Here is an 18,645-nt window from a genome sequence, read left to right on the forward strand (position 1 = left end):
AAGGAATGTTCCAAGAGCTGACACAACCAACTGCATATGTGTAAGCATAACAAGGGAAATTAAAGATTTTAGTGATGCCAGGCAGCTGTCCTATTAAAAAAAGTTTAAGGCAATTAAATTTTACTTTGTTGCCTTAAGCATATATGAAGCAAAACCATACAGACAAGTAACTGTAAACTCAAAATTTAAATACCTTTCAACCTACAGTTTCCCAACCCTTTATTCCAAAACAAACTGCTCAGGAGCAACAGCTGAGGCTATTGGCTACTTACAGCAGAACATCAATTTTATTTCTAGACCAGTCTTCCAGTACATTCACAATATTTAAATCAAATTCAAGCCTGGCAGAATGGTCTTTCAAAATGTTTACTTTCTGAAGCTATTGTTTGCATTCCATTTCAGGAATGCAGGTTACCTACCTATCATCAACCAGTGGGGCAGCAGGTGTCTGTGCCTTTGTTGGGCTGGCAGGGGAAGTGCTGTGGGAGAGTCTCTCATCTAATATTCCATGGTTTCCTTTCTGAGCTCCATCACCCTCATATATTTTTTGCTTCAGCTGCTGAATTTCCTGGTCCAGGCTACAAAAATATCATAACATGTAATTTGCTTTGGTTTGGAGTTGATTTGAATAGGTCTGATGGGAAGCAATGCACCTACACTGGTATACATGTACATAAGATTGTAGATAATAATACTTATGAAGATTTAAAAATCATAATTGTTCTTTAGCACATTTAGATAATAGAGACAGCTCAAAATCACAATCCAAGAGTAGTATTAAGTCAAATAAAACAACTTCAATAACTTCCATCACAAGAGGTATCTAAATCAGTACATTAAATATTAACTCCTAAAACCTAACCTTTCTATTAGAACCACATGAATAAATTCTCCTTTTGACAGAACTCTATCAATGACCTCAGTTATTACCTTCCATTGTAAAACTAAATGAAGAAACGAAAGGGGAAAAATGAAAAATTAAAAATACGGCACTAATACAAAAAAACCCCAAAGAAAACCCAAAACACTGATGTGGCAAAACTTCTCTATAGGAAAATCTTTAATTGTGTACTACACATGTACATTTTCCAGTTGTTCCATCTGTATATATGTTTTTGAAAATTCACTAACAAAATAAACATATAGTATTTATTGTATATTTACAGCTAAGAAATAATCTTTTGACACTCCTTGCTTTCTTTAACAAATAAATTCAGTTCCACCCAGATTTATGCAGAGAATACAATATGTAAAATTGGGAACTGTGTTTCTGACTAAAAATGCCTAAGGCATTTTGTTTGAAATAAGAAGCACATATTGCAATATTCATCATATTATAACAAAGTAATCTTTAGAACATCCTTTTCACTTGTAAAGTAGCTGAGATTAGATTAGTAACACAGTAATAATCTTCCCCATTTTCATTACAAGTTTTGTCTCTGAAAGTAATTGTTTTTCTAGAGGTTACTTAGAAATCAAATAATAAAAGAAAATAAGTTCTTGCTAAAACAGGAGAAACTATGCAAACCTGGGATTCTACCACTTCTGGTACAATTGTATATATCTAAACTGAAGTGTAGTTCTATATTCCATCCTGGGGGTTAAGTGAGAAAATTAGAGAGATGATGAATGCTGAGGCATAGGCTGAATTGTTACTTCAGTTTTAGAGTGCTTTTTGCAGCACTGCCAGAAGACATCTATTTCTTTTGATTAGCAGCAAAACAATCTTGTGTCCTGAGGGTAAGTGGATGAAAGATGGTTTATGTATATGGGAAAGTGTTTGCATCCATGGAAAATCAATTTAACTACAAAAATCAGATTTACATTAAAGGAACAAAGCTTAGCTCTTGGTTTGTAAACATCCTACTATGAGAAGACATTACTTATTTAGCTACAAACTTAGTCAGCCTTGTGGATGCATCCAGCAGTGAGCACACAGAGCTGTGCCCTGCCACTTGCCTCAAAGATGACTCTAAAGCTGCTTTATGTTCATTCTAGTGCCCCAAACCTCTGCCAGTAAAGCCAAATGTAGGTATATAGCCCACTTAGCCTCAAATTCTCTTTTTGGGAGTAATCCCTGTTGTCTTGGAGTGATAATTATGGATATTAATTATACATAATTAATTATCTGTGGCCAAAAACTGTGTCTTTTAAGATCCTGAAGCCACAGACCTTGAGTGTCTGGTGGAATCAGGGGTGCAAGCATTTTTAAAAGTTCCCCACCTAAGTTTTTTCACAGCTTTTCACAGCATGGTATTTGCTTTGCTGACTGCTTGGTCTCAGCTTAGGCAAAGCCTTTTCTTTCTTTTTTGGTTTGTTTTTTTTCTTCTCGGATCAGAGAAACTGCAGTAGCAACGTCTGAGCCGCCTTGAGAACAAATTCTGCAGCCACTTGTACGGAAACCAGAGCACATCCCACTGGTAGAAGTGAAACAGAGCTGCCCTGCTCCAGCCCAAGCTGCTGCTAACCAACACTGAGCCTTGGAGAGGACACATTCAGTGCCTTCAGTCCAGCTGCCATGCCTGCCCTCCTGTGCCTTGCTGTGGGGAAGCTCTTCACCTGCTGCTGGAACTGCTCTGTGAGGTTCCTGCCTTCCCCAGCGGATCTGATCTGGGGCTGTTTATCCTGGAGAAGAGGAGGCCCAGGGGAGACAAGGTGGTGTCAGGGCACAGGTTGGACTTGATGATCTCCATGGCCTGTTCCAACCTTGCTTATTCTGTGATGCTCTGAAACCACCCTTGGAGTAGTGCAGGAAGAGCCCTGAGCCTCCTCTTCACAAGTCCAGGTCCCTCAGCTTCTCCTCCCAGCCCCAAAGTCCATCCTGTCAGTCCTGCAGAGCCTCTCCAGCCCCTCCTCATTGCCCAGAACAGGGAGCCCCAGAGCCAGGCACAGCAGCCCAGATGTTCCCCCCTGGCCTGTGGTACCTCTGGCAAGGGAGCAGCACGAGGCACTGCAGGAGCCTGCAGACAATTCCTGCAGCACTTGTAGGATGATCCTGCTTCCCAAGGGATGTTCCCATGGTGCCACGTCAGGAACTGAAATGGGGAGTGAGACCAGAGAGGAAAGGGCAAACCTTGTCACTGTGTCTTGCATAGCCCAAAGCCATCCCAGCAGGTCCCTACTGGGACAGGTATTTTGGGCCAGCCTTTTGTTTCACTGCAGTGCTGAGGTTTAGCAGGTTGCTATCTAGCAGTTATTTTCTTTTTTTCTCCCCCTGCCTATTGGCATTCTTTTTCTTCATAAACTAATGCTTTTTCACTTTCTGCTATGTCCTAGATTGCAAGGCAAGATAGATTCCATTTGCCATCTGTATGGCAGTTGTCTTCTATTAAGTGGGCAGCTGTCCTTATTTCTTCCACACCCACTCCTCCCTTCCAAGGAGACACCAGCTGATAAGAGGCCATTGAATGTCACTGCAGGGCTGATAAGAACTACAGCATCCCATTGGGAGCTGTGAGCCCACAGGGAGGAGCCAAGCATTCCTACCCAGATATAATCTGGAGGTCCTGGAACACCTGCACAGCTTCTCCACTGGATTTCCCAGAGCAACAGCAGCTGCCTCTTCTTCCACTGGATCCTCAGAGGAAGACTACACCCTTTTCTACAGGATCCCTGCTCCAGCAGAACCACACCTGACACTCCAGGAGGGCTGCAGCCACAATTCCAATTGGGCTGCTACCAACACCCTGACCCACAGGGTGTCAGGTTGGGTTCTGACTCTGTCAGTGTTGTTTTGGTTTACTGCATTGTTTATTTAATTCTTTTATTTTCTTCCCTATTAAAGAACTCTTATTTCCTGCTCCCATAATTTTTGCCCCATAATTTAAAATTTATAGCAATTTGGAGGTGGGGGGGGTTCACATTCTCCATTTCAGGGGAGGCTCCTGCCTTCCTTAGCAGACTCCTGTCTTTCCAAACCAAGACACTGCTATTGGTATTAATATCTTAAAGGTGGAAAGGGATTGTTGGAACTTTTAAAGGAGATAATTTAAAGTAGAATGCTCTAAATGAGTTATCTCAAACCAAGACACTTGTCAGTTAAAGAATTTCGAGCTTCCATATGATTCAAACAAATAAAAACATTGTATCTAATTATGATGGACTTACACTTATCTAGCACTTGAAATTATTATTTCATTTAAACATTTTCAGATAGTTAACACTGATCTGAACCAGAGCACATCATTACATAATGGGATCTAGATAAACAAAAAGAAATATGTATTTCTTATTTTTATTCTTATGCTTACTATGGCATCATATACTGTGAAATGCAAACTCAAACACAAGAGCAGTAAATAGCCTGAAATGTTTAACATACTCTCATGTATCTTTAGATCTTTTTCTTGCCTCAACATTCACAAAAACATACTGAATTGAATTATTCAGGCCCATGGGCTATTCACTGAAAGACTTCAAAGTTTTATTTAGCCTGTGCAAGAGGATTTTGAAGTAAACAAGGAAAAACAAAAGAGGAAAAAAAAAAGATCTTTTTACTTCCTTGGTATCTTCTCCAAACCTCGGTTTTCTGGCTAACAACATATTTTTTCACTTATCACACAACCCTATTTTTGGGGAACCTCCAGTTGTCTACAGCTCACTTTAGTCATGTGAGATGCTTAGTGTAGAAAATGAGATTTTATGTTCATGACAATTATGGAAAATAATGGCAATTTTCACAAAATGATGAATCAGTATTGAAAATGCTTAACTAAAAGCCAAAAACTGTAGCTATAAATGCTGAAAAAGTGACCTCTACACAGTCTATATAAAGGAACTCTTCTGATAATGGTTTAAAAGGAATGGAATACAGAAGAGCCCTTCAATCTGGCTACAGGCAAGTTTCTTCTTTTAGGTGTTTTTTTCCACATCTGTTTGAAGGACTTATGAAAAACTACTCAGATAAATTAGTGAAATATTTAAAAAACAGATGAAAAATGCTACCTCAGGAAAAAACCACATCATTTTTTCACTGACAGTCACAGGTTTTAAAGCTCCAGTACAAGCAAATCAGGTAGTACATTTTAAAATGGCAATTCTGCATGTTTTCCATACTGCAGGGATTGAACACATTAATCTTAGTAAATTTTTGCTCAGGTCAAAAAACCCGCAAAATATTTCTTCCTCTTCTTCAACAGAGAAAGATCCATCCCTACCTGACTGAGTTTTCTCTGAGCTTCCCACACTCAGGATAAATGTTAGGCTACAAGATATCTTGAGTATAACTGATGACACTGCTTCTGTGCCTAAAAGGGACTGTCACCACACTGGGCAGTATTAAAGCCTCTGTATATTTTCCAAAAAGCTTAAAAAGCAACATCAAATTTTACATGGACATAGCTTATTTTTATTAAGCCTTGAAACCAGGGCTATTAAAAAATTAAACATTTACCCCCATTTACTTTTAACACCAGAAGGGTTCAGTATATCACCAGCTGAGAGGGACAGTTGGTAGGCTTACTGTAACAGTCTCCAAATCTTGAACAAACATCTAACTTGTTACTAATAAAGAAAATAAAATGTTATACAGAAAGAATTTTAAAGAAAAAAGTTACTCAATGATGCATTTCCTGTAAGCAAAGAACAAAAGGATGTCTGAGCTTTCTACATAGGTAAAACAATGTAAGTGCTATGATGGCTAATGCAAATAATATCCTGCTGAGGATGGGATAAGTATCCAAACATACCAGAACTTAATAAGTGAGTAAAAATCCTTTAAAAAGCAGCAGAGTTTCAATTCTGGGTAAACTGCTTGAAACTCACGAAGAAACTCAAGTACTGGGACACTGAACAAGTTGTGCTCTCAACATCCAAGGTATAAAATTATTTCCTATTGTATTTGTGGGGTGTCCCATGGCAGAAAGGAATGATGAATCTGATTCCATGCTCTCAGAAGGCTAATTTATTATTTTATCATACTAGATTATATTAAAAAATACTATACTATACTATAGAAAATAGAAAGGTTACTTACTGAGTGCTAAAAGGATAACAATGAAAACTTGTGACTCTGTATAGAGTCCCAATACAGCTTGGCACTGATTGGCCGTGGAGCCAAAAGAAGTCACATGAAACCAATGAAACAATCACCTATGGGTAAACAATCTCCAAACATATTCCAAAGGAGCAAAACACAGGAGAAGCAAATGAGATAATTATTGCTTTCCTTTTTCTCTGAGGCTTCTCAGCTTCCCAGGAGAAAAATCCTGGGCTAAGGGATTTTTCAGAGAATGTGAATGCCACAATTCCCCTTTTGTGGACAGGTTCTGATAAATGGAAGGTGCTGCAGCACTCACCGTTCTCGGTCTTGCTCAAGAGCTTTCTGTTCAGCTTCCAGACTTGCCTGCAGCCCTGCCTGTTCACCACAGCTGTGGTTCAAGGTGGCCAGCTTCTGTTTCTGCTCCTCAATTTCAAAGTCTATGGTGGAACGACGCTGCAAAGCAGAATGCCTCCTTTCTAACTTAGCAACAGCTTGCTCCAGTGCCTCTCTCTGCTGCTTTTCTCTTGATTCAAGGATTTCTTTTTCCTTTTTCCGAACCTTTCCTTCCTGCCGGGCGACATTGGCAGCAAACTCAAAGGTCTCTTGTAGCTGCTGCAGCTGATTTGTGCTAGCCCTGTACTGGGCAAGCTGCTCTTCTTTTTCTTCTATTTCTTTCTCTATTTGATAGAGAGTATTATCTAACCCCAACAAGCCCCTGTCAAGGACTTCAGAAGCTCTTTGTTTTTCCTCCAGCAGAGCTGGCAAATGATTACTCTTCAGGTACTCCAGCTGGCGTATTTTAGATTGGAGCCTGTATTCCACTGGCTTTATCTTGTCAGCTTCTTCAGCCTTGAGTATGGCATCCATAAAGTTTTCATCATCTCTCTTGAGATTTAAAGGTTCTTCATGTGCAAATTTTAAGTGCTCCAGAGCTCTTTCTTCATCTGCTATTTCCTTTTCTAGGTGATCCATTTGTTGAATTAAATCTTTTTCCAAAATAGCCAGCTGTTCCAGCTGTTTCCTTTTAAACTCTACAAAATCATGCTGTGCTTTTTCTAATTCTTCATGGTTTTCATCACCTTCAGATCGGGCTTCCTTGACTTTTAAAAGAGATTCTCTGATCTCTTCAAGATTTCTTCTCTCTTCTTCTAGTCTTTGCACATCCCCTCTCTTCAGGAGCTCTATCATGACCTGCTTCTCTCGAAGCTGTTCCTCCAGGTGAGCCACCAGCATCACCTGTTCTCTTTCCTGTTCTTCAAGTCTCTTTTTCTCTGTTTCCAGCTTAAGATACTGCTCATCTTTTTCCTTTTTCAGTTTTTCTAGTTCACGAAAAATCTGCATTTTCTCTACTTTTTCATTATGATTCAGTTCTTGGAGTCGCTGCAACTCCTCTTTGACCCGGGCAAAAATTTCTTCCTGCTGCTTTTTCTTTTGAAGCTCTATCTCCTGTTGTTCCCTCAATCTCTCCTCTTCAAATTTTTCTTTTTCAGCTAGCAAATCCTTTAACCTGCTTTCAATGTGAACACTTCTTCGTTTCAGACTCTCCTCCTGTTTTCGGATTTGCAGCTGAACTATTTCTGTCTCTTTGCGCTGCGATTCTACTTCTTGCTGCATTCTTACCAGTTCTGCCTTGTCAGATTTTTGTTTCTCTTCCATCTCTTCTATTTGTTTCCTACAGTAAAACATTTACATGAAGTTAAAAAGGTTTGGACTAAGATTTTTGGCTATTTATAACCATTTATTTTTTTTAATGGTTTTGTTTTGCTACAGGTTAAGATCCTTCATTGCTTGGAAATTATTCAGTGCGTGAGACAAATAAAAAAGACATTCATTTAGTCTTGTGTCAGTGTAAAAAGCTGTGGATATATAAAGTTATATGAAGACATTATATAGGACTTATGTTATTGAAAAATTAGACTGTATTAGTTCTGTCAAATCAAATAAAAATATTAATAGAACATATCCATGCACACAGTGCAGAGTAAATTTTTTTTTTACATACATATATTCTCATGCCCAAAAACTTGTATAAAAGGACCTGATTAGCAATGTGCCTCACCAAATTTAAGCCAACATATGAATTAAAGCAATGTTTTCACTTTAGGTAACTCAAACTGAATTACTGAAAAACAGGATTATAAGATTTGACAAATTATTATGTCCTGTGTAATCCCTCTTACTTGAGGGTTACCATTATCCCCTAATACAAGCAGAGACAACCTGCAAGTCAAATGGTTATTTTGCCAGAAGTCAGAAGAATTAAAATACCGGCAAATCAATTTCTGCACAATCCGAATTCAAATTCCACCAACATAACAAAAAACCAGTAAGGATCAGTGATCCTGTGTTGCATTAGTTGCTGAATAGTATCTGTCAGTGCTTCAGGATTTTTCTGAGTTTACTTCACTTAGTCCAACTGCATGAAGAGCTCTATCAAAATGGAGCACACCATCAGCAGAAAGATTTTCAGCTTTTGAATCTAATCAGTGCTGAGATCTGTAACAAGGCACAGCTATCACTTCCACAGGCTTAGCAGGTATGAGCCAAAACACTCAACTCAGTTTGCCAGCTTATAACAATGCTTGCTTTTGAATTTCAAACCAGCTTGCACATAATGTTCTGAAAAGCATGATTAGTATGGCCACAGTTAGATATGAGAAAAGCAGAATGTAACACATGAGTTTCTCCTATCACACCTCAATCCAAAGACAAATAAACCATAAAAAAGGGGTATTAATTAAGAAGGTCATTTGCCATCTTTTAAAGAAAAACCATGAAAATAAAGAGCAAGGGTAATATATTGTATCTGTACAATCTATCCAGTGTTTCTTTGCTAAATATCAGTTAGCTCCAATTCAGCTACTCAGGATTGTCTGCTTGCTGAATAACACTGTAATTCCAAATTCATGATGTAAAAGAGTTTATAACTTGTATATAGACACACATAAACACCACAGGGAACAAGGTTACCTTTTACTTTCTAATTTTTCAAGCTCCTCTCGTTGCTGTCTCTCGAATTCTAGCCTGATTAAAAAAAAATAAAGAATACAGCAAAAGGGTTGTTTTCTGAATATCACAAAAATAGGAAGACATAATGCAATTTTCTGTCTGTTTAGATGATAATGATACAAATGAAGTTTTGTAAGACTACTTACAAGAACAGAAAATAGTTCCTTCATTAAGGTTACAAAATAGGTATCATGCTGACATGATTATAAATAGAAAAAAATTAATTTCTAGGGAAAAAGTATTCAAAAAGCAAAGTGAAGCAAGACATAGATGATTAGCATAGCCTCTGTGAGTTAACTACATGCAGACATGGCAATCAATACATAGAAATGTAATTTCTCTACCTTAGACAGATTGGTCCTTTAACAGGGAAAAGACTGCCATGGGAGGCAGGGGGAAACAGAGGGATCAATTGAGAAAGGAATTGATAGAAAAAACATATTAGCAGGACAGAATACTTTAAAATCAACAGCTCTTTGTTTTTTTGGAGGTTAAATTGGTTAGATTCATAGAACATTCATCATATTACATCTCAGAAGAAGAATTCACATAATTATTCTTTCCAAACATTTTTCAAATGCCAATGACAGCTAAAGTAATTCTCTTCATCTTATGGTTTATTAATTTATCCACTTCTGAGAAGGGAAAGGGCTGCAAAACTACAGCACTGTGTGCTAATAGTTCTGCCATTTCCTTCCTAGAAAAAGAAAAAAATCCCAAACATTCCTAGGATGTTGAAAACCTCAAACAGCATATTCAAGCACAGAACACAATTCAAATCCATTCATTTAAAACATGGTGAGATTTTAATGCATTCAGTTTGACAAGGTTCTGAATAAGTATGGGAGAGCAGTTTATGTAATTTTTTTATATCAGCTTTTATTACAGTTGTACACAAGTATTTTTCTTGATTTCATTTGGAAGATTTATCTGTTATTCAAGGAAATTTTTAATAACAAATACTAAAAAAGCAGAAAGAACCTATATAGGAATAAATTACTCAGCCAATTACACACACATTCAGTTATTTCAGGCTTGTCACTTGTACATAAGGATATGCAGGTTAGTGAAACAGTCCATAAATACTGAAAAAAAATGCAAGACCGCATTACGAGTTAACTTCAAGTTTTTGATAAACTGCAGTTTAAGACATCATCACCACAAATACACAGATAGGTTTCTAAAAATAAGGAATTATTAATATTTCTTTTTAAAGTCATAGAAATGCATACAACAAAAAGAAATTGCCCTTGGAAATATGCAAATAGTACACTAATAATCTATCATTTATAAAGCTATTGTAAAGAAACAAGACTCCTGCATGTTCAAGAAGCATCTTTCTAATGGCTGCAATAAGGGAGAATGACTACTTTTACAAATCCTGTATTTCATTTTCCCCTATTTCTCACAAATTCATTTCAAAAAATGTCTTCTACAATCTCTAAGTGATTAGCTAATGTAGATTTTTATACCCAGATCCAGGCATTCAAGCTTTCATGTAACTGTCTCACCAAGAGTCCCATCACCTTTGCATTAAACTAAGGTGGGCACTTTACAGCACAAGGACAGATGATGATAACCCAGTATTTTTAATTTGATCACCATTGCTGCAGCAGCATTGCTGCAGAAATCCACAAAGTGGATGCAAAATGCACAGAGTGCTGAAAGGAAACAAGCAGCAATCTTGGGGGATTTCAGGAAGCAAAAACTTAATCCAGTGGTTAACATGTGCTTTGGGTTTTCCCTTCCCCCTTTATTTTATTAAAGCTATACCACAAAATTTCTCCCTTTGGCTATGATCTGCTATCTGAAATTCAGAGCTTTCAGCCATCACTTCTTACCTAGGGCTTGGCTGATAAAATGCCATAATTATTTCAGTCCAAAATAATACAGACCCTGGGGAATATAGCTCTGGCTTGTGGAAATGCAGGTTTCCTTTGGGCACTATTAGATGTAGACCCTCTTTGCTTAGACTGTTGGCAAAGAACAATTTGATTGTATTCCCATGCTTGGTTAAGCCACAATGAAGGAAAATGTTAGATCAGCTAACATAACATGCAAAACCCAGAGCAAAACCTTTTGGTGATTCCACTGTCCTATAAAACATATAATTTGGCAGATATATTTTTTATAAGCATAAAAATGGTAACTGACTTTTGACTGAGACCTAACACAAAGAAAACGAACCATCAGAGCAATCAATCTGGTATAGAAACAGATCAGTGATTAAAAAATCTGTGATCTTCTCTTTCAGGAATTGTCCCCTAAAACTTCCAACAGTGGCAGTATGACAATCAGTTTTACCTTAGACTGAAATGAAGCTGGAGGTGCCCAAAAAGTTGTTCAGGAAAAAGAAGTGAATTGTGCAAATGGGTTCTTTCTTCAGTGAAAATGCTTCTTCCCCAAAGAAAAATATGGATCATTACCACCCAGTCAACAGCCTCCAAACACAACACTGAAATGTTTTAAAAATGCATGTTCAGTGCATTGCAGACCACTAAATACTTCTGTGAAGACAAGAGTGTCTGCTACCTGGAGATGCCTAAGGTGGTCTGAGCTCCAATGAAGGCTCTCCAACAATGAGGTTATTCACAGCATCTCCATTCTCTAAGGTGCAGCCTTTCTTCTGCAGGGCTAAGAATGATTCCTTAGTCTTCCGAAGCTGGCTGCCTATTTTCTTAATATATTTAGGAACTCACCACTTTTGAGACTTCTGGAATATTTGCTTCAAACTCATTGTGGGCTCAAAGTTATTTCAGGACAGAAGAGAATTTGGAGAGGCAGGACAGGCCTGACTGAAGTAACCTTACTTCTCTAAAAAGCTACTACAAAAAGAAAAACCTCAGTATCACAAAAGAAAAACAACTAAAACTGCAGAGGCTAAAACAAATCACTATCAGTTTTATGAAGCACACATGCAAGACTGATGTTTTTGTGTTTAGTCTATCCTAATAAAAATCTTTTTCACATAACCTCCATTCCCTTTATTCATGTGAGCACTATTGTGAATAGAAAAAGCATATTAACTTGAAATTAAAAAGAAACACACAGATATTAAAGACTAGAATCTACTCTTTCTTCTTTTGTAGATCTACCACAAAGGAACTTAATCTGATCAGTGTTGAATTAAATAGACACCATTTTCCTGGAAAGTGTGTCATATCTAGTGATAACAGCAGTGCAGATAAGCTGCAGAGAAATGAAGTCAGCTCTACTAGCACAGTACTACAGTAGCTTCATTTGCACAGCACGAAAGTGCAATCTGATACTACATCTGTTTGGACAGACTGAGTACTGGCAGGACTACAGAGATGTTACAATGTTCAGTATGCCAATTAATGAGATTAGTTTAAAAAAAAATAACAAACCAAGCTCCCCATACTAAACTGTCAGAGACTGAAGTAGTTCGTGCCTCAAACTTTGATATAAAGTTTTGCTCATTATAACAAAAACTGTATAAAGAAGCTACAACCAAAGAAGCCTCTCTGAGGATACCTGACTGGGACTTTGGACTGTAAGTTAAACCACTAAGATTAGATAAAGGGAAAACCCATTCTTTAATCATCTCAGGCCTAGGAAAAAACAAACAAAGCTGAAGGAGAGGAATGTATCCACAAGAAAGCCAAAGGCAGCAGATATTCTTCCCTGGCCAAGTTTGGGGTGGGAGAGACCCCAGCCTGCAGAAGCCAGGCTTACACAGACTCCCCACAAAACCAAAATTATCAGGGGGGGTAGAGGAGGTTTCACATGTAGCCTCTGGTTAGAGGCACTGAACACCCACCCTCTCAACACAAACTGGCCCAGCTGTGGAACCCCCAACCCCACAGGCCACATCCATGGGACACTCCCATGGCAGGCAGCTGAGGGGGTGTCCTAATCCATCAAAAACCCCCCAAAGTGCCCCCCCAGAGTCACTCCTGAAGCCTTGCACCACAGGACTGCACATGGTGCAATACAGACAATGGCAAACTCCCCCCCCAATAGGGAGGTGCCTGGGTTTCCTACCTAGCCTGAGTGTGTAATAACCCACTGGATTCTATGCTTTTTTGGGGGACCTTCACCACCAAAAAGACCAGCTGGAGAGGATCAACAGAGCATCACTGGGATCCATGAAATGATGATATTTTCCTTATTCTGACTCTGCCGAGCCCTTTCTGTCCCCCCCCCCCACCTATTTTTTATTTCTTTCTTTCTCTTTCTCTCCCTCTCACATTTACAATCAAATAAACCCCATACTATTGTCACTGGCATTTGGTCTCATTTGCACCTTAATTCAGACAGAGGCACTTCTAAGAACTTTAGTAACTGGATCATGACATAAACCCATGACAAGACCAAGGTTTCTCATCAGTACTTTTACAGTTACAGTATCATGTAGCTAAGCAAAGGTCCACAAATGAAATCTTCTACATAAATCCCCATGCAAAATTCTCTTTTATCCAAAGCTCATTATCTGAAGCAGTGTTCCATGGCACTAGATTAAAGTCAAAGACTGAGAAGAAGCAGAAAAAAGAATTCTGCACATTAAACCAAAATTTTATGCAACAAGATATTTTTCCGCATATGGGAAATCAACAGCCAAACAAAAAGGCATACACAAGAAAAGACCATCCATCTGAAAACACTACTAAGGACAATACTGATTTTCACAGGAAGCAAGATCTACCATCTTGCTCTCGCAAGTGACAGTAATATCCCACAGGCTCTTCTGGCATTGATTCTGCCAGAATCGTTATTGCAACCTACAAAAGTTTCAAATTTAGCTACCTCTTTAGGTTATTAATACTGAAACTGGAAGGAAAGGCTCAATTAACAGACAGAATGCCAGTCAGACACAAAAACTGCACAGAAAAAACCCCAAAGGGCCAGCTACTGAATCTTGGCCTGCACTGGTGGTCAGCAGAATAACATCATGCTGAGAGAAAATGAATCTCCAATCTGTTGTAGGAAAGGCTCATAGCATTGCTCCTGATAAAACAGACAAATAAACAATCCCCAACAAACTAGATTTAGTGTAGGATATTCTTTTCCATTCTTCACTTTTCCAGAATGCAAGATGCTCTACTCCACCTCCTGGGTACAATTACCCTGCCTTTGATAACCAGAGATTTGACTCATTGAATGTTTCACCCAGGCTGAACACACTCACCACTAAGAAGAATAACCAGCACAGCACTTGCTTGGCACTATTCTTAGCTGGAAGTAGAGAGTTTGGAGTCTGCTTTATTCAAAACATATTTAACTTGCATTTATCCCATTAAAATAATGTCTTCTGAACAATTATCTTTTTGGGATAACCTCACCACACAATCAGAAAAATTCCTATGCTGTTTGAAGAGGAGATGGTAAAATAAAACAGCATTAGCATCAACATAAATTTAAAATTGTCAGGGTAGCCCAGCCTAAGCTGGAAAGCTGCTGTTGCCTAACTGCTGTCCATAAAGATGTATCAATTACAGAAGGTGCTTTCTTCTACTGATCTGTAGGGCTCAGGTAAACAGCAGTGCAACCTTCAGAGGCTGCCTTTGCAGCAGTATAAGAGCAGACAGAACAGCAATATTTGGGGTTTGGAGTTTTTTGTAGGGTTGGAGGTTTTTTTGATGGGTTTGTTTTTGGGTTTTTTTGGGGGGGGGTATGGGGACACACAGGTGTTTGGTTTTTTAAAATCACTGATCTATTAGGACAACACTCACCTCCACATAGCATGAACCATGTATATTCTTGTGTATGGTACCAATGATATGAAATGTGTCCTGGGCTGCATCCAAAGCAGTTTGGGCAGTGATCCAGGGAGGTGCTGCTGTCCCAAGGCTCTGCTCAGGTGAGACCCCCCACCTGAGGGGGTCCTAGCACAGCAAGGACATGGAACTGCTGAAGCAAATCCATCTGAGGGCCACAAAGATGCTCAGAGGGCTGGGCACCTCTCCTGTGCAGACAGGCTGAGACCTGGCATTGTTCAGCCTGGAGAAGAGAAGGCTCCAGGGAGAGCTCACTTCACCCTTTCAGTACTTGAATGGATTTTGCAGCAGAGTTGCTGCAATAGGACAAGGGGTAAAGGTTTTACACTGAAAGAAGGCAGATTCAGAATAGATTTAAAGAAGTCTTTTACAATGAGGGTGGCACAAATTAAAATTACCCAGAGAGGTGGTAGATGAGAGCATCTAATGCCTGGAATCATTCAAGATCAGGCTGGATGGGGCTCTGAGCAACCTGGTCTAGTCAAAGATGTCCCTGCTCATGGCAGGTGAGATTGGAATAAGGTGACTTTTAAAGATCCCTTCCTGTCACATATAGGTAAAACCTTACAAAAGAAATGCCTTACAAAATCATGGTTCAGGCCTTATTACTTTGGCTAAGTAGAGCTAACAGCCAGCCTGACAAGTTCCTGTGAGAAAGGAATTGGTAGCAGTGAGAATCAGCTTGCATATCAATCTATTCCTGTGGGAACAGATTGCACCTGTGAGGAGAAAGGCTCTTACCTGTGAGAAATTGTTCTTTGCAAGTATGCAAACATGGTTAGAGAAGTTTTGATGGGCATGTACACTAGCCATTACCAACTGATGAACTGCATTGCAATGAATAAACATGGTTATCTTCAGATAACCAGATAAATATGAGCTGTGGCCAGTAAAGATTCAGCAGAGTGCACAAAGAAACAGCTGTCTCTGTCTGTGACTACTGCAACACCTTCCAACCCAAATGATTCTATGATTCAGAAGCTTCCTCACTCAGAAAAACATTACAGTTGCGCACATTACAGTGAGTAAAGAGCAACTTCAGAGAGGTTTTATTGCTCACAAACAAGTGACCTGCCATTCCTTAAGCATTATGAGCCTTAAGCCTAATCCTTTCTTGTGTTCACAAATTAAGCAGAAAAAAATATCTATTTGTCCAAGGGAGTTCATAAATATTGACTGAATTCAGACTAGCAGGAGAATATCAATAATTAACCCTCTGCTTACAGTTTTTAGTTTAATAAAACACAGGCATGAAGTGTTCAGGAATATTATGTGTATTTCACCTAATCTTATTCACAATTTCAAGAGCAAGAGTACTCTCTCAATCACATCCAAGAAGTGTTAAATGGGAAAAATGGCAGTTTTGAAAACCTGCTGTATATATTGACAATCTAATAATATTACCCATACTGTTTGATTTCCAGAAAAGCAAGGCAAGATGCAAACTGATAAGGAAAAAAAAATAAGGAGAATTTGCAATCTACTCCATCATCTACTAGACAATCAAGTAACTCTCCTGAGTCTCTGTTTCTGGTGAGGTTTTTTTATAAAAGGAAAAATCCTTTCTTTAAAGCATGAATTTGGCATTATCTGAAGACAGTAAGACTGCTTTGGTTGGGCAATCATTTTTAAGCACACCTTCAACTGGGTCTTGGCCATGCCATTATATTTTGCTGTAAATCTGAGAGACTGGTGAGGCAATGCTGAAACAATCCCTCCTACCCTATGCTGACTGCAGAGTTAAGGTCAGTTCTATCCAGTATAATACAAGTATTCATAACAATTTGTAGCAGAATAACATCATCAGTCAGGGAAAAGCCCAGGATAGCTCAACAATAACCAGAGGTAACAACAGCCAGGACCCCAACTCACAAAAAACATCACACTGGCAACTGTCACTGAAAGTTTTTAGATTCTATTATTTGAAAAGCTGAAGAAATAGAAAAGTATACTTATATTATGGGTTTTTTATCCTCCTTATCATCCCAATCTGAAGATAGAATACCATTTATTAGCAACCAGTTCACAATCTTGAGATCTCTGTAACTAGCTCAGTAGCAAAAGAATAACAGTCACATTTAAAGCAGTGTTACTAAACACACTCTGAATTTCAGACATCCTTTAACTGGAAGTTATTATTACCTGTCCAATCTTCCTGAAGGATAGAGATTCCCAAGTAAAACCTGGGAATAAAGCTGCACTATCCAAGGATATAATTCAGTTTACAGTCAATTTTTCAAAAGCACATAGGTGCTTAAAGGTTAAATTGCCTCATGTCATACTCAAAACACAAGCCCTAGCTATGGAAAAGAAAATTAGAACAAAACACCACCAGTTCTCTGTAAGTCACTTTAGAACAGTGAAAAAAATCACTAAAAACAGCTTCTCTGCCATAAGCATTCTATGTCATTGTAACTGCATAGTAAAACTTTTTTCCATATTTTAATTGGGCCACTTACTCAGAGGTACTGGCAGGGAACACAAGACATTCATTTCTCAGCCTTTTAATGCTTGTATTGGTATTATATGAACTCAAGAAATCTTAATTTTCAGTTCAAAATGCATTTTTCTCAGGAAAAATAGTTAACTTGTAATTCTGAAGAAAATACAAACATAAAATTTGCCATGTCATTATTCTGCTGAACTGCTTTAGTCATAATGTTTCTGGAACATTTCAAACAGCTAAAATGAAGAATGACTGGAATTATAGCAACTGTATTTTAGAATATACTCACCCTGGATTATAAAGCATAACTGCTGACAAATTCTCACAAGATTTAGAAAGATCAGTCATAGACAAGCTGAAGGAAGATAGCAGTCCACTCTAACAACAGACCATAAAATAAAAGTATTAGACATGCTTACAAACTCATACTTTGATGAAATATTAATTAAAGTACATGAAGCAAATGAAAAAAAGGCATCTTACAACAATCAAGACATGTCTATGCTAGAAATAAAACTGTGAAAAGGTTTAAATTTACCAAGCACTGACTTAACCTCACCTTTCTTTTCTCTCTTAGCTTAGCAGCTTCTTTAGGGTGGTTAAAGCGAAACATGTTGGTTCTTCCCAGTAATATAACAGCACCTGATGGAAAAACCACACACCACTGACTGCCAACATTCTGCAGATGAAAGTACCATGCATTTTTTCAGACACACAACATGTAAGCAAAGATTTCCATTGAGCAAGAATTAAATGAAAATGCATTTTGACAAGTGTATAACCATGCAGAGTCACAGCTACCTTAACTGATGCATACAGGGTATTCCTTCCTCTTCCTATTTAAACAAACATGAAACCCACACATGTTCACACACTGCATGAATGTGACTGACTCAAGATCAATCATGTTCACATAGGGAGAGGAAGCAGCTGCCCCAATTTGATCTATGTACTCTTTAACAGTACTACTTTGGAAGCCACCAGCAGATGCAGATTTAACAGGAGCATCCATAAATGTGAGCAAGAACAAACTTGTCCATCTGCTACTGATCACTGGTCAGGTTTGAATCCAGCTAGGCTAAAAGCTCCAGATTTACATTATTTGAACTCTCACATTTTTCTTCTGCATGTGGAACACTGAAGTTTTCTGTTATTCAAAAGAGGATTATTAGACTTTAATACTCGACAGCTAATTTGTGATGGAAGAATCTTGAATAATTCATATTATTCAATGCACATCTATTATTGTATTTAATCAGTTAAGGTATAGTCACAAATAAAGAGATTCTGAGTAATTCTTATCATATTTTAATGACAATGGTACCAAGATTAATACTTTCCTATAAGAAGTATATTGTCTGTGATGTCAAAACATGGAAGTCTTCCAAGTTCACCACCTCAGAATCAAGCATTTATCTGTCAGTCTGTACAAAGTATTTTTAAAAAGGACTCCATTACACACACAGCATGAG

The 18,645-nt window shown here is 38.3% G+C and overlaps 1 protein-coding gene across 4 annotated transcripts in view; it reads right to left on the reverse strand.

Annotated features, from left to right (window-relative positions):
* KIF16B (kinesin family member 16B) overlaps nt 1-18,645 on the reverse strand; it is a 134,127-nt gene that overhangs the window by 51,542 nt on the left and 63,940 nt on the right. For all 4 annotated transcript variants that reach the window (XM_050972409.1, XM_050972408.1, XM_050972407.1 and 1 more), the window contains 5 exons: nt 17,733-17,815; nt 17,463-17,551; nt 8,951-9,004; nt 6,297-7,652; nt 420-578 (listed from right to left, as the gene is read on the reverse strand). In XM_050972409.1, the coding sequence (XP_050828366.1) occupies nt 420-578; nt 6,297-7,652; nt 8,951-9,004; nt 17,463-17,551; nt 17,733-17,815 (1,741 nt within the window). The remainder of the gene's footprint in view (nt 1-419; nt 579-6,296; nt 7,653-8,950; nt 9,005-17,462; nt 17,552-17,732; nt 17,816-18,645) is intronic.

The sequence above is a fragment of the Serinus canaria genome, chromosome 3, assembly GCF_022539315.1.
Source record: "Serinus canaria isolate serCan28SL12 chromosome 3, serCan2020, whole genome shotgun sequence".
NCBI lineage: Eukaryota > Metazoa > Chordata > Aves > Passeriformes > Fringillidae > Serinus > Serinus canaria.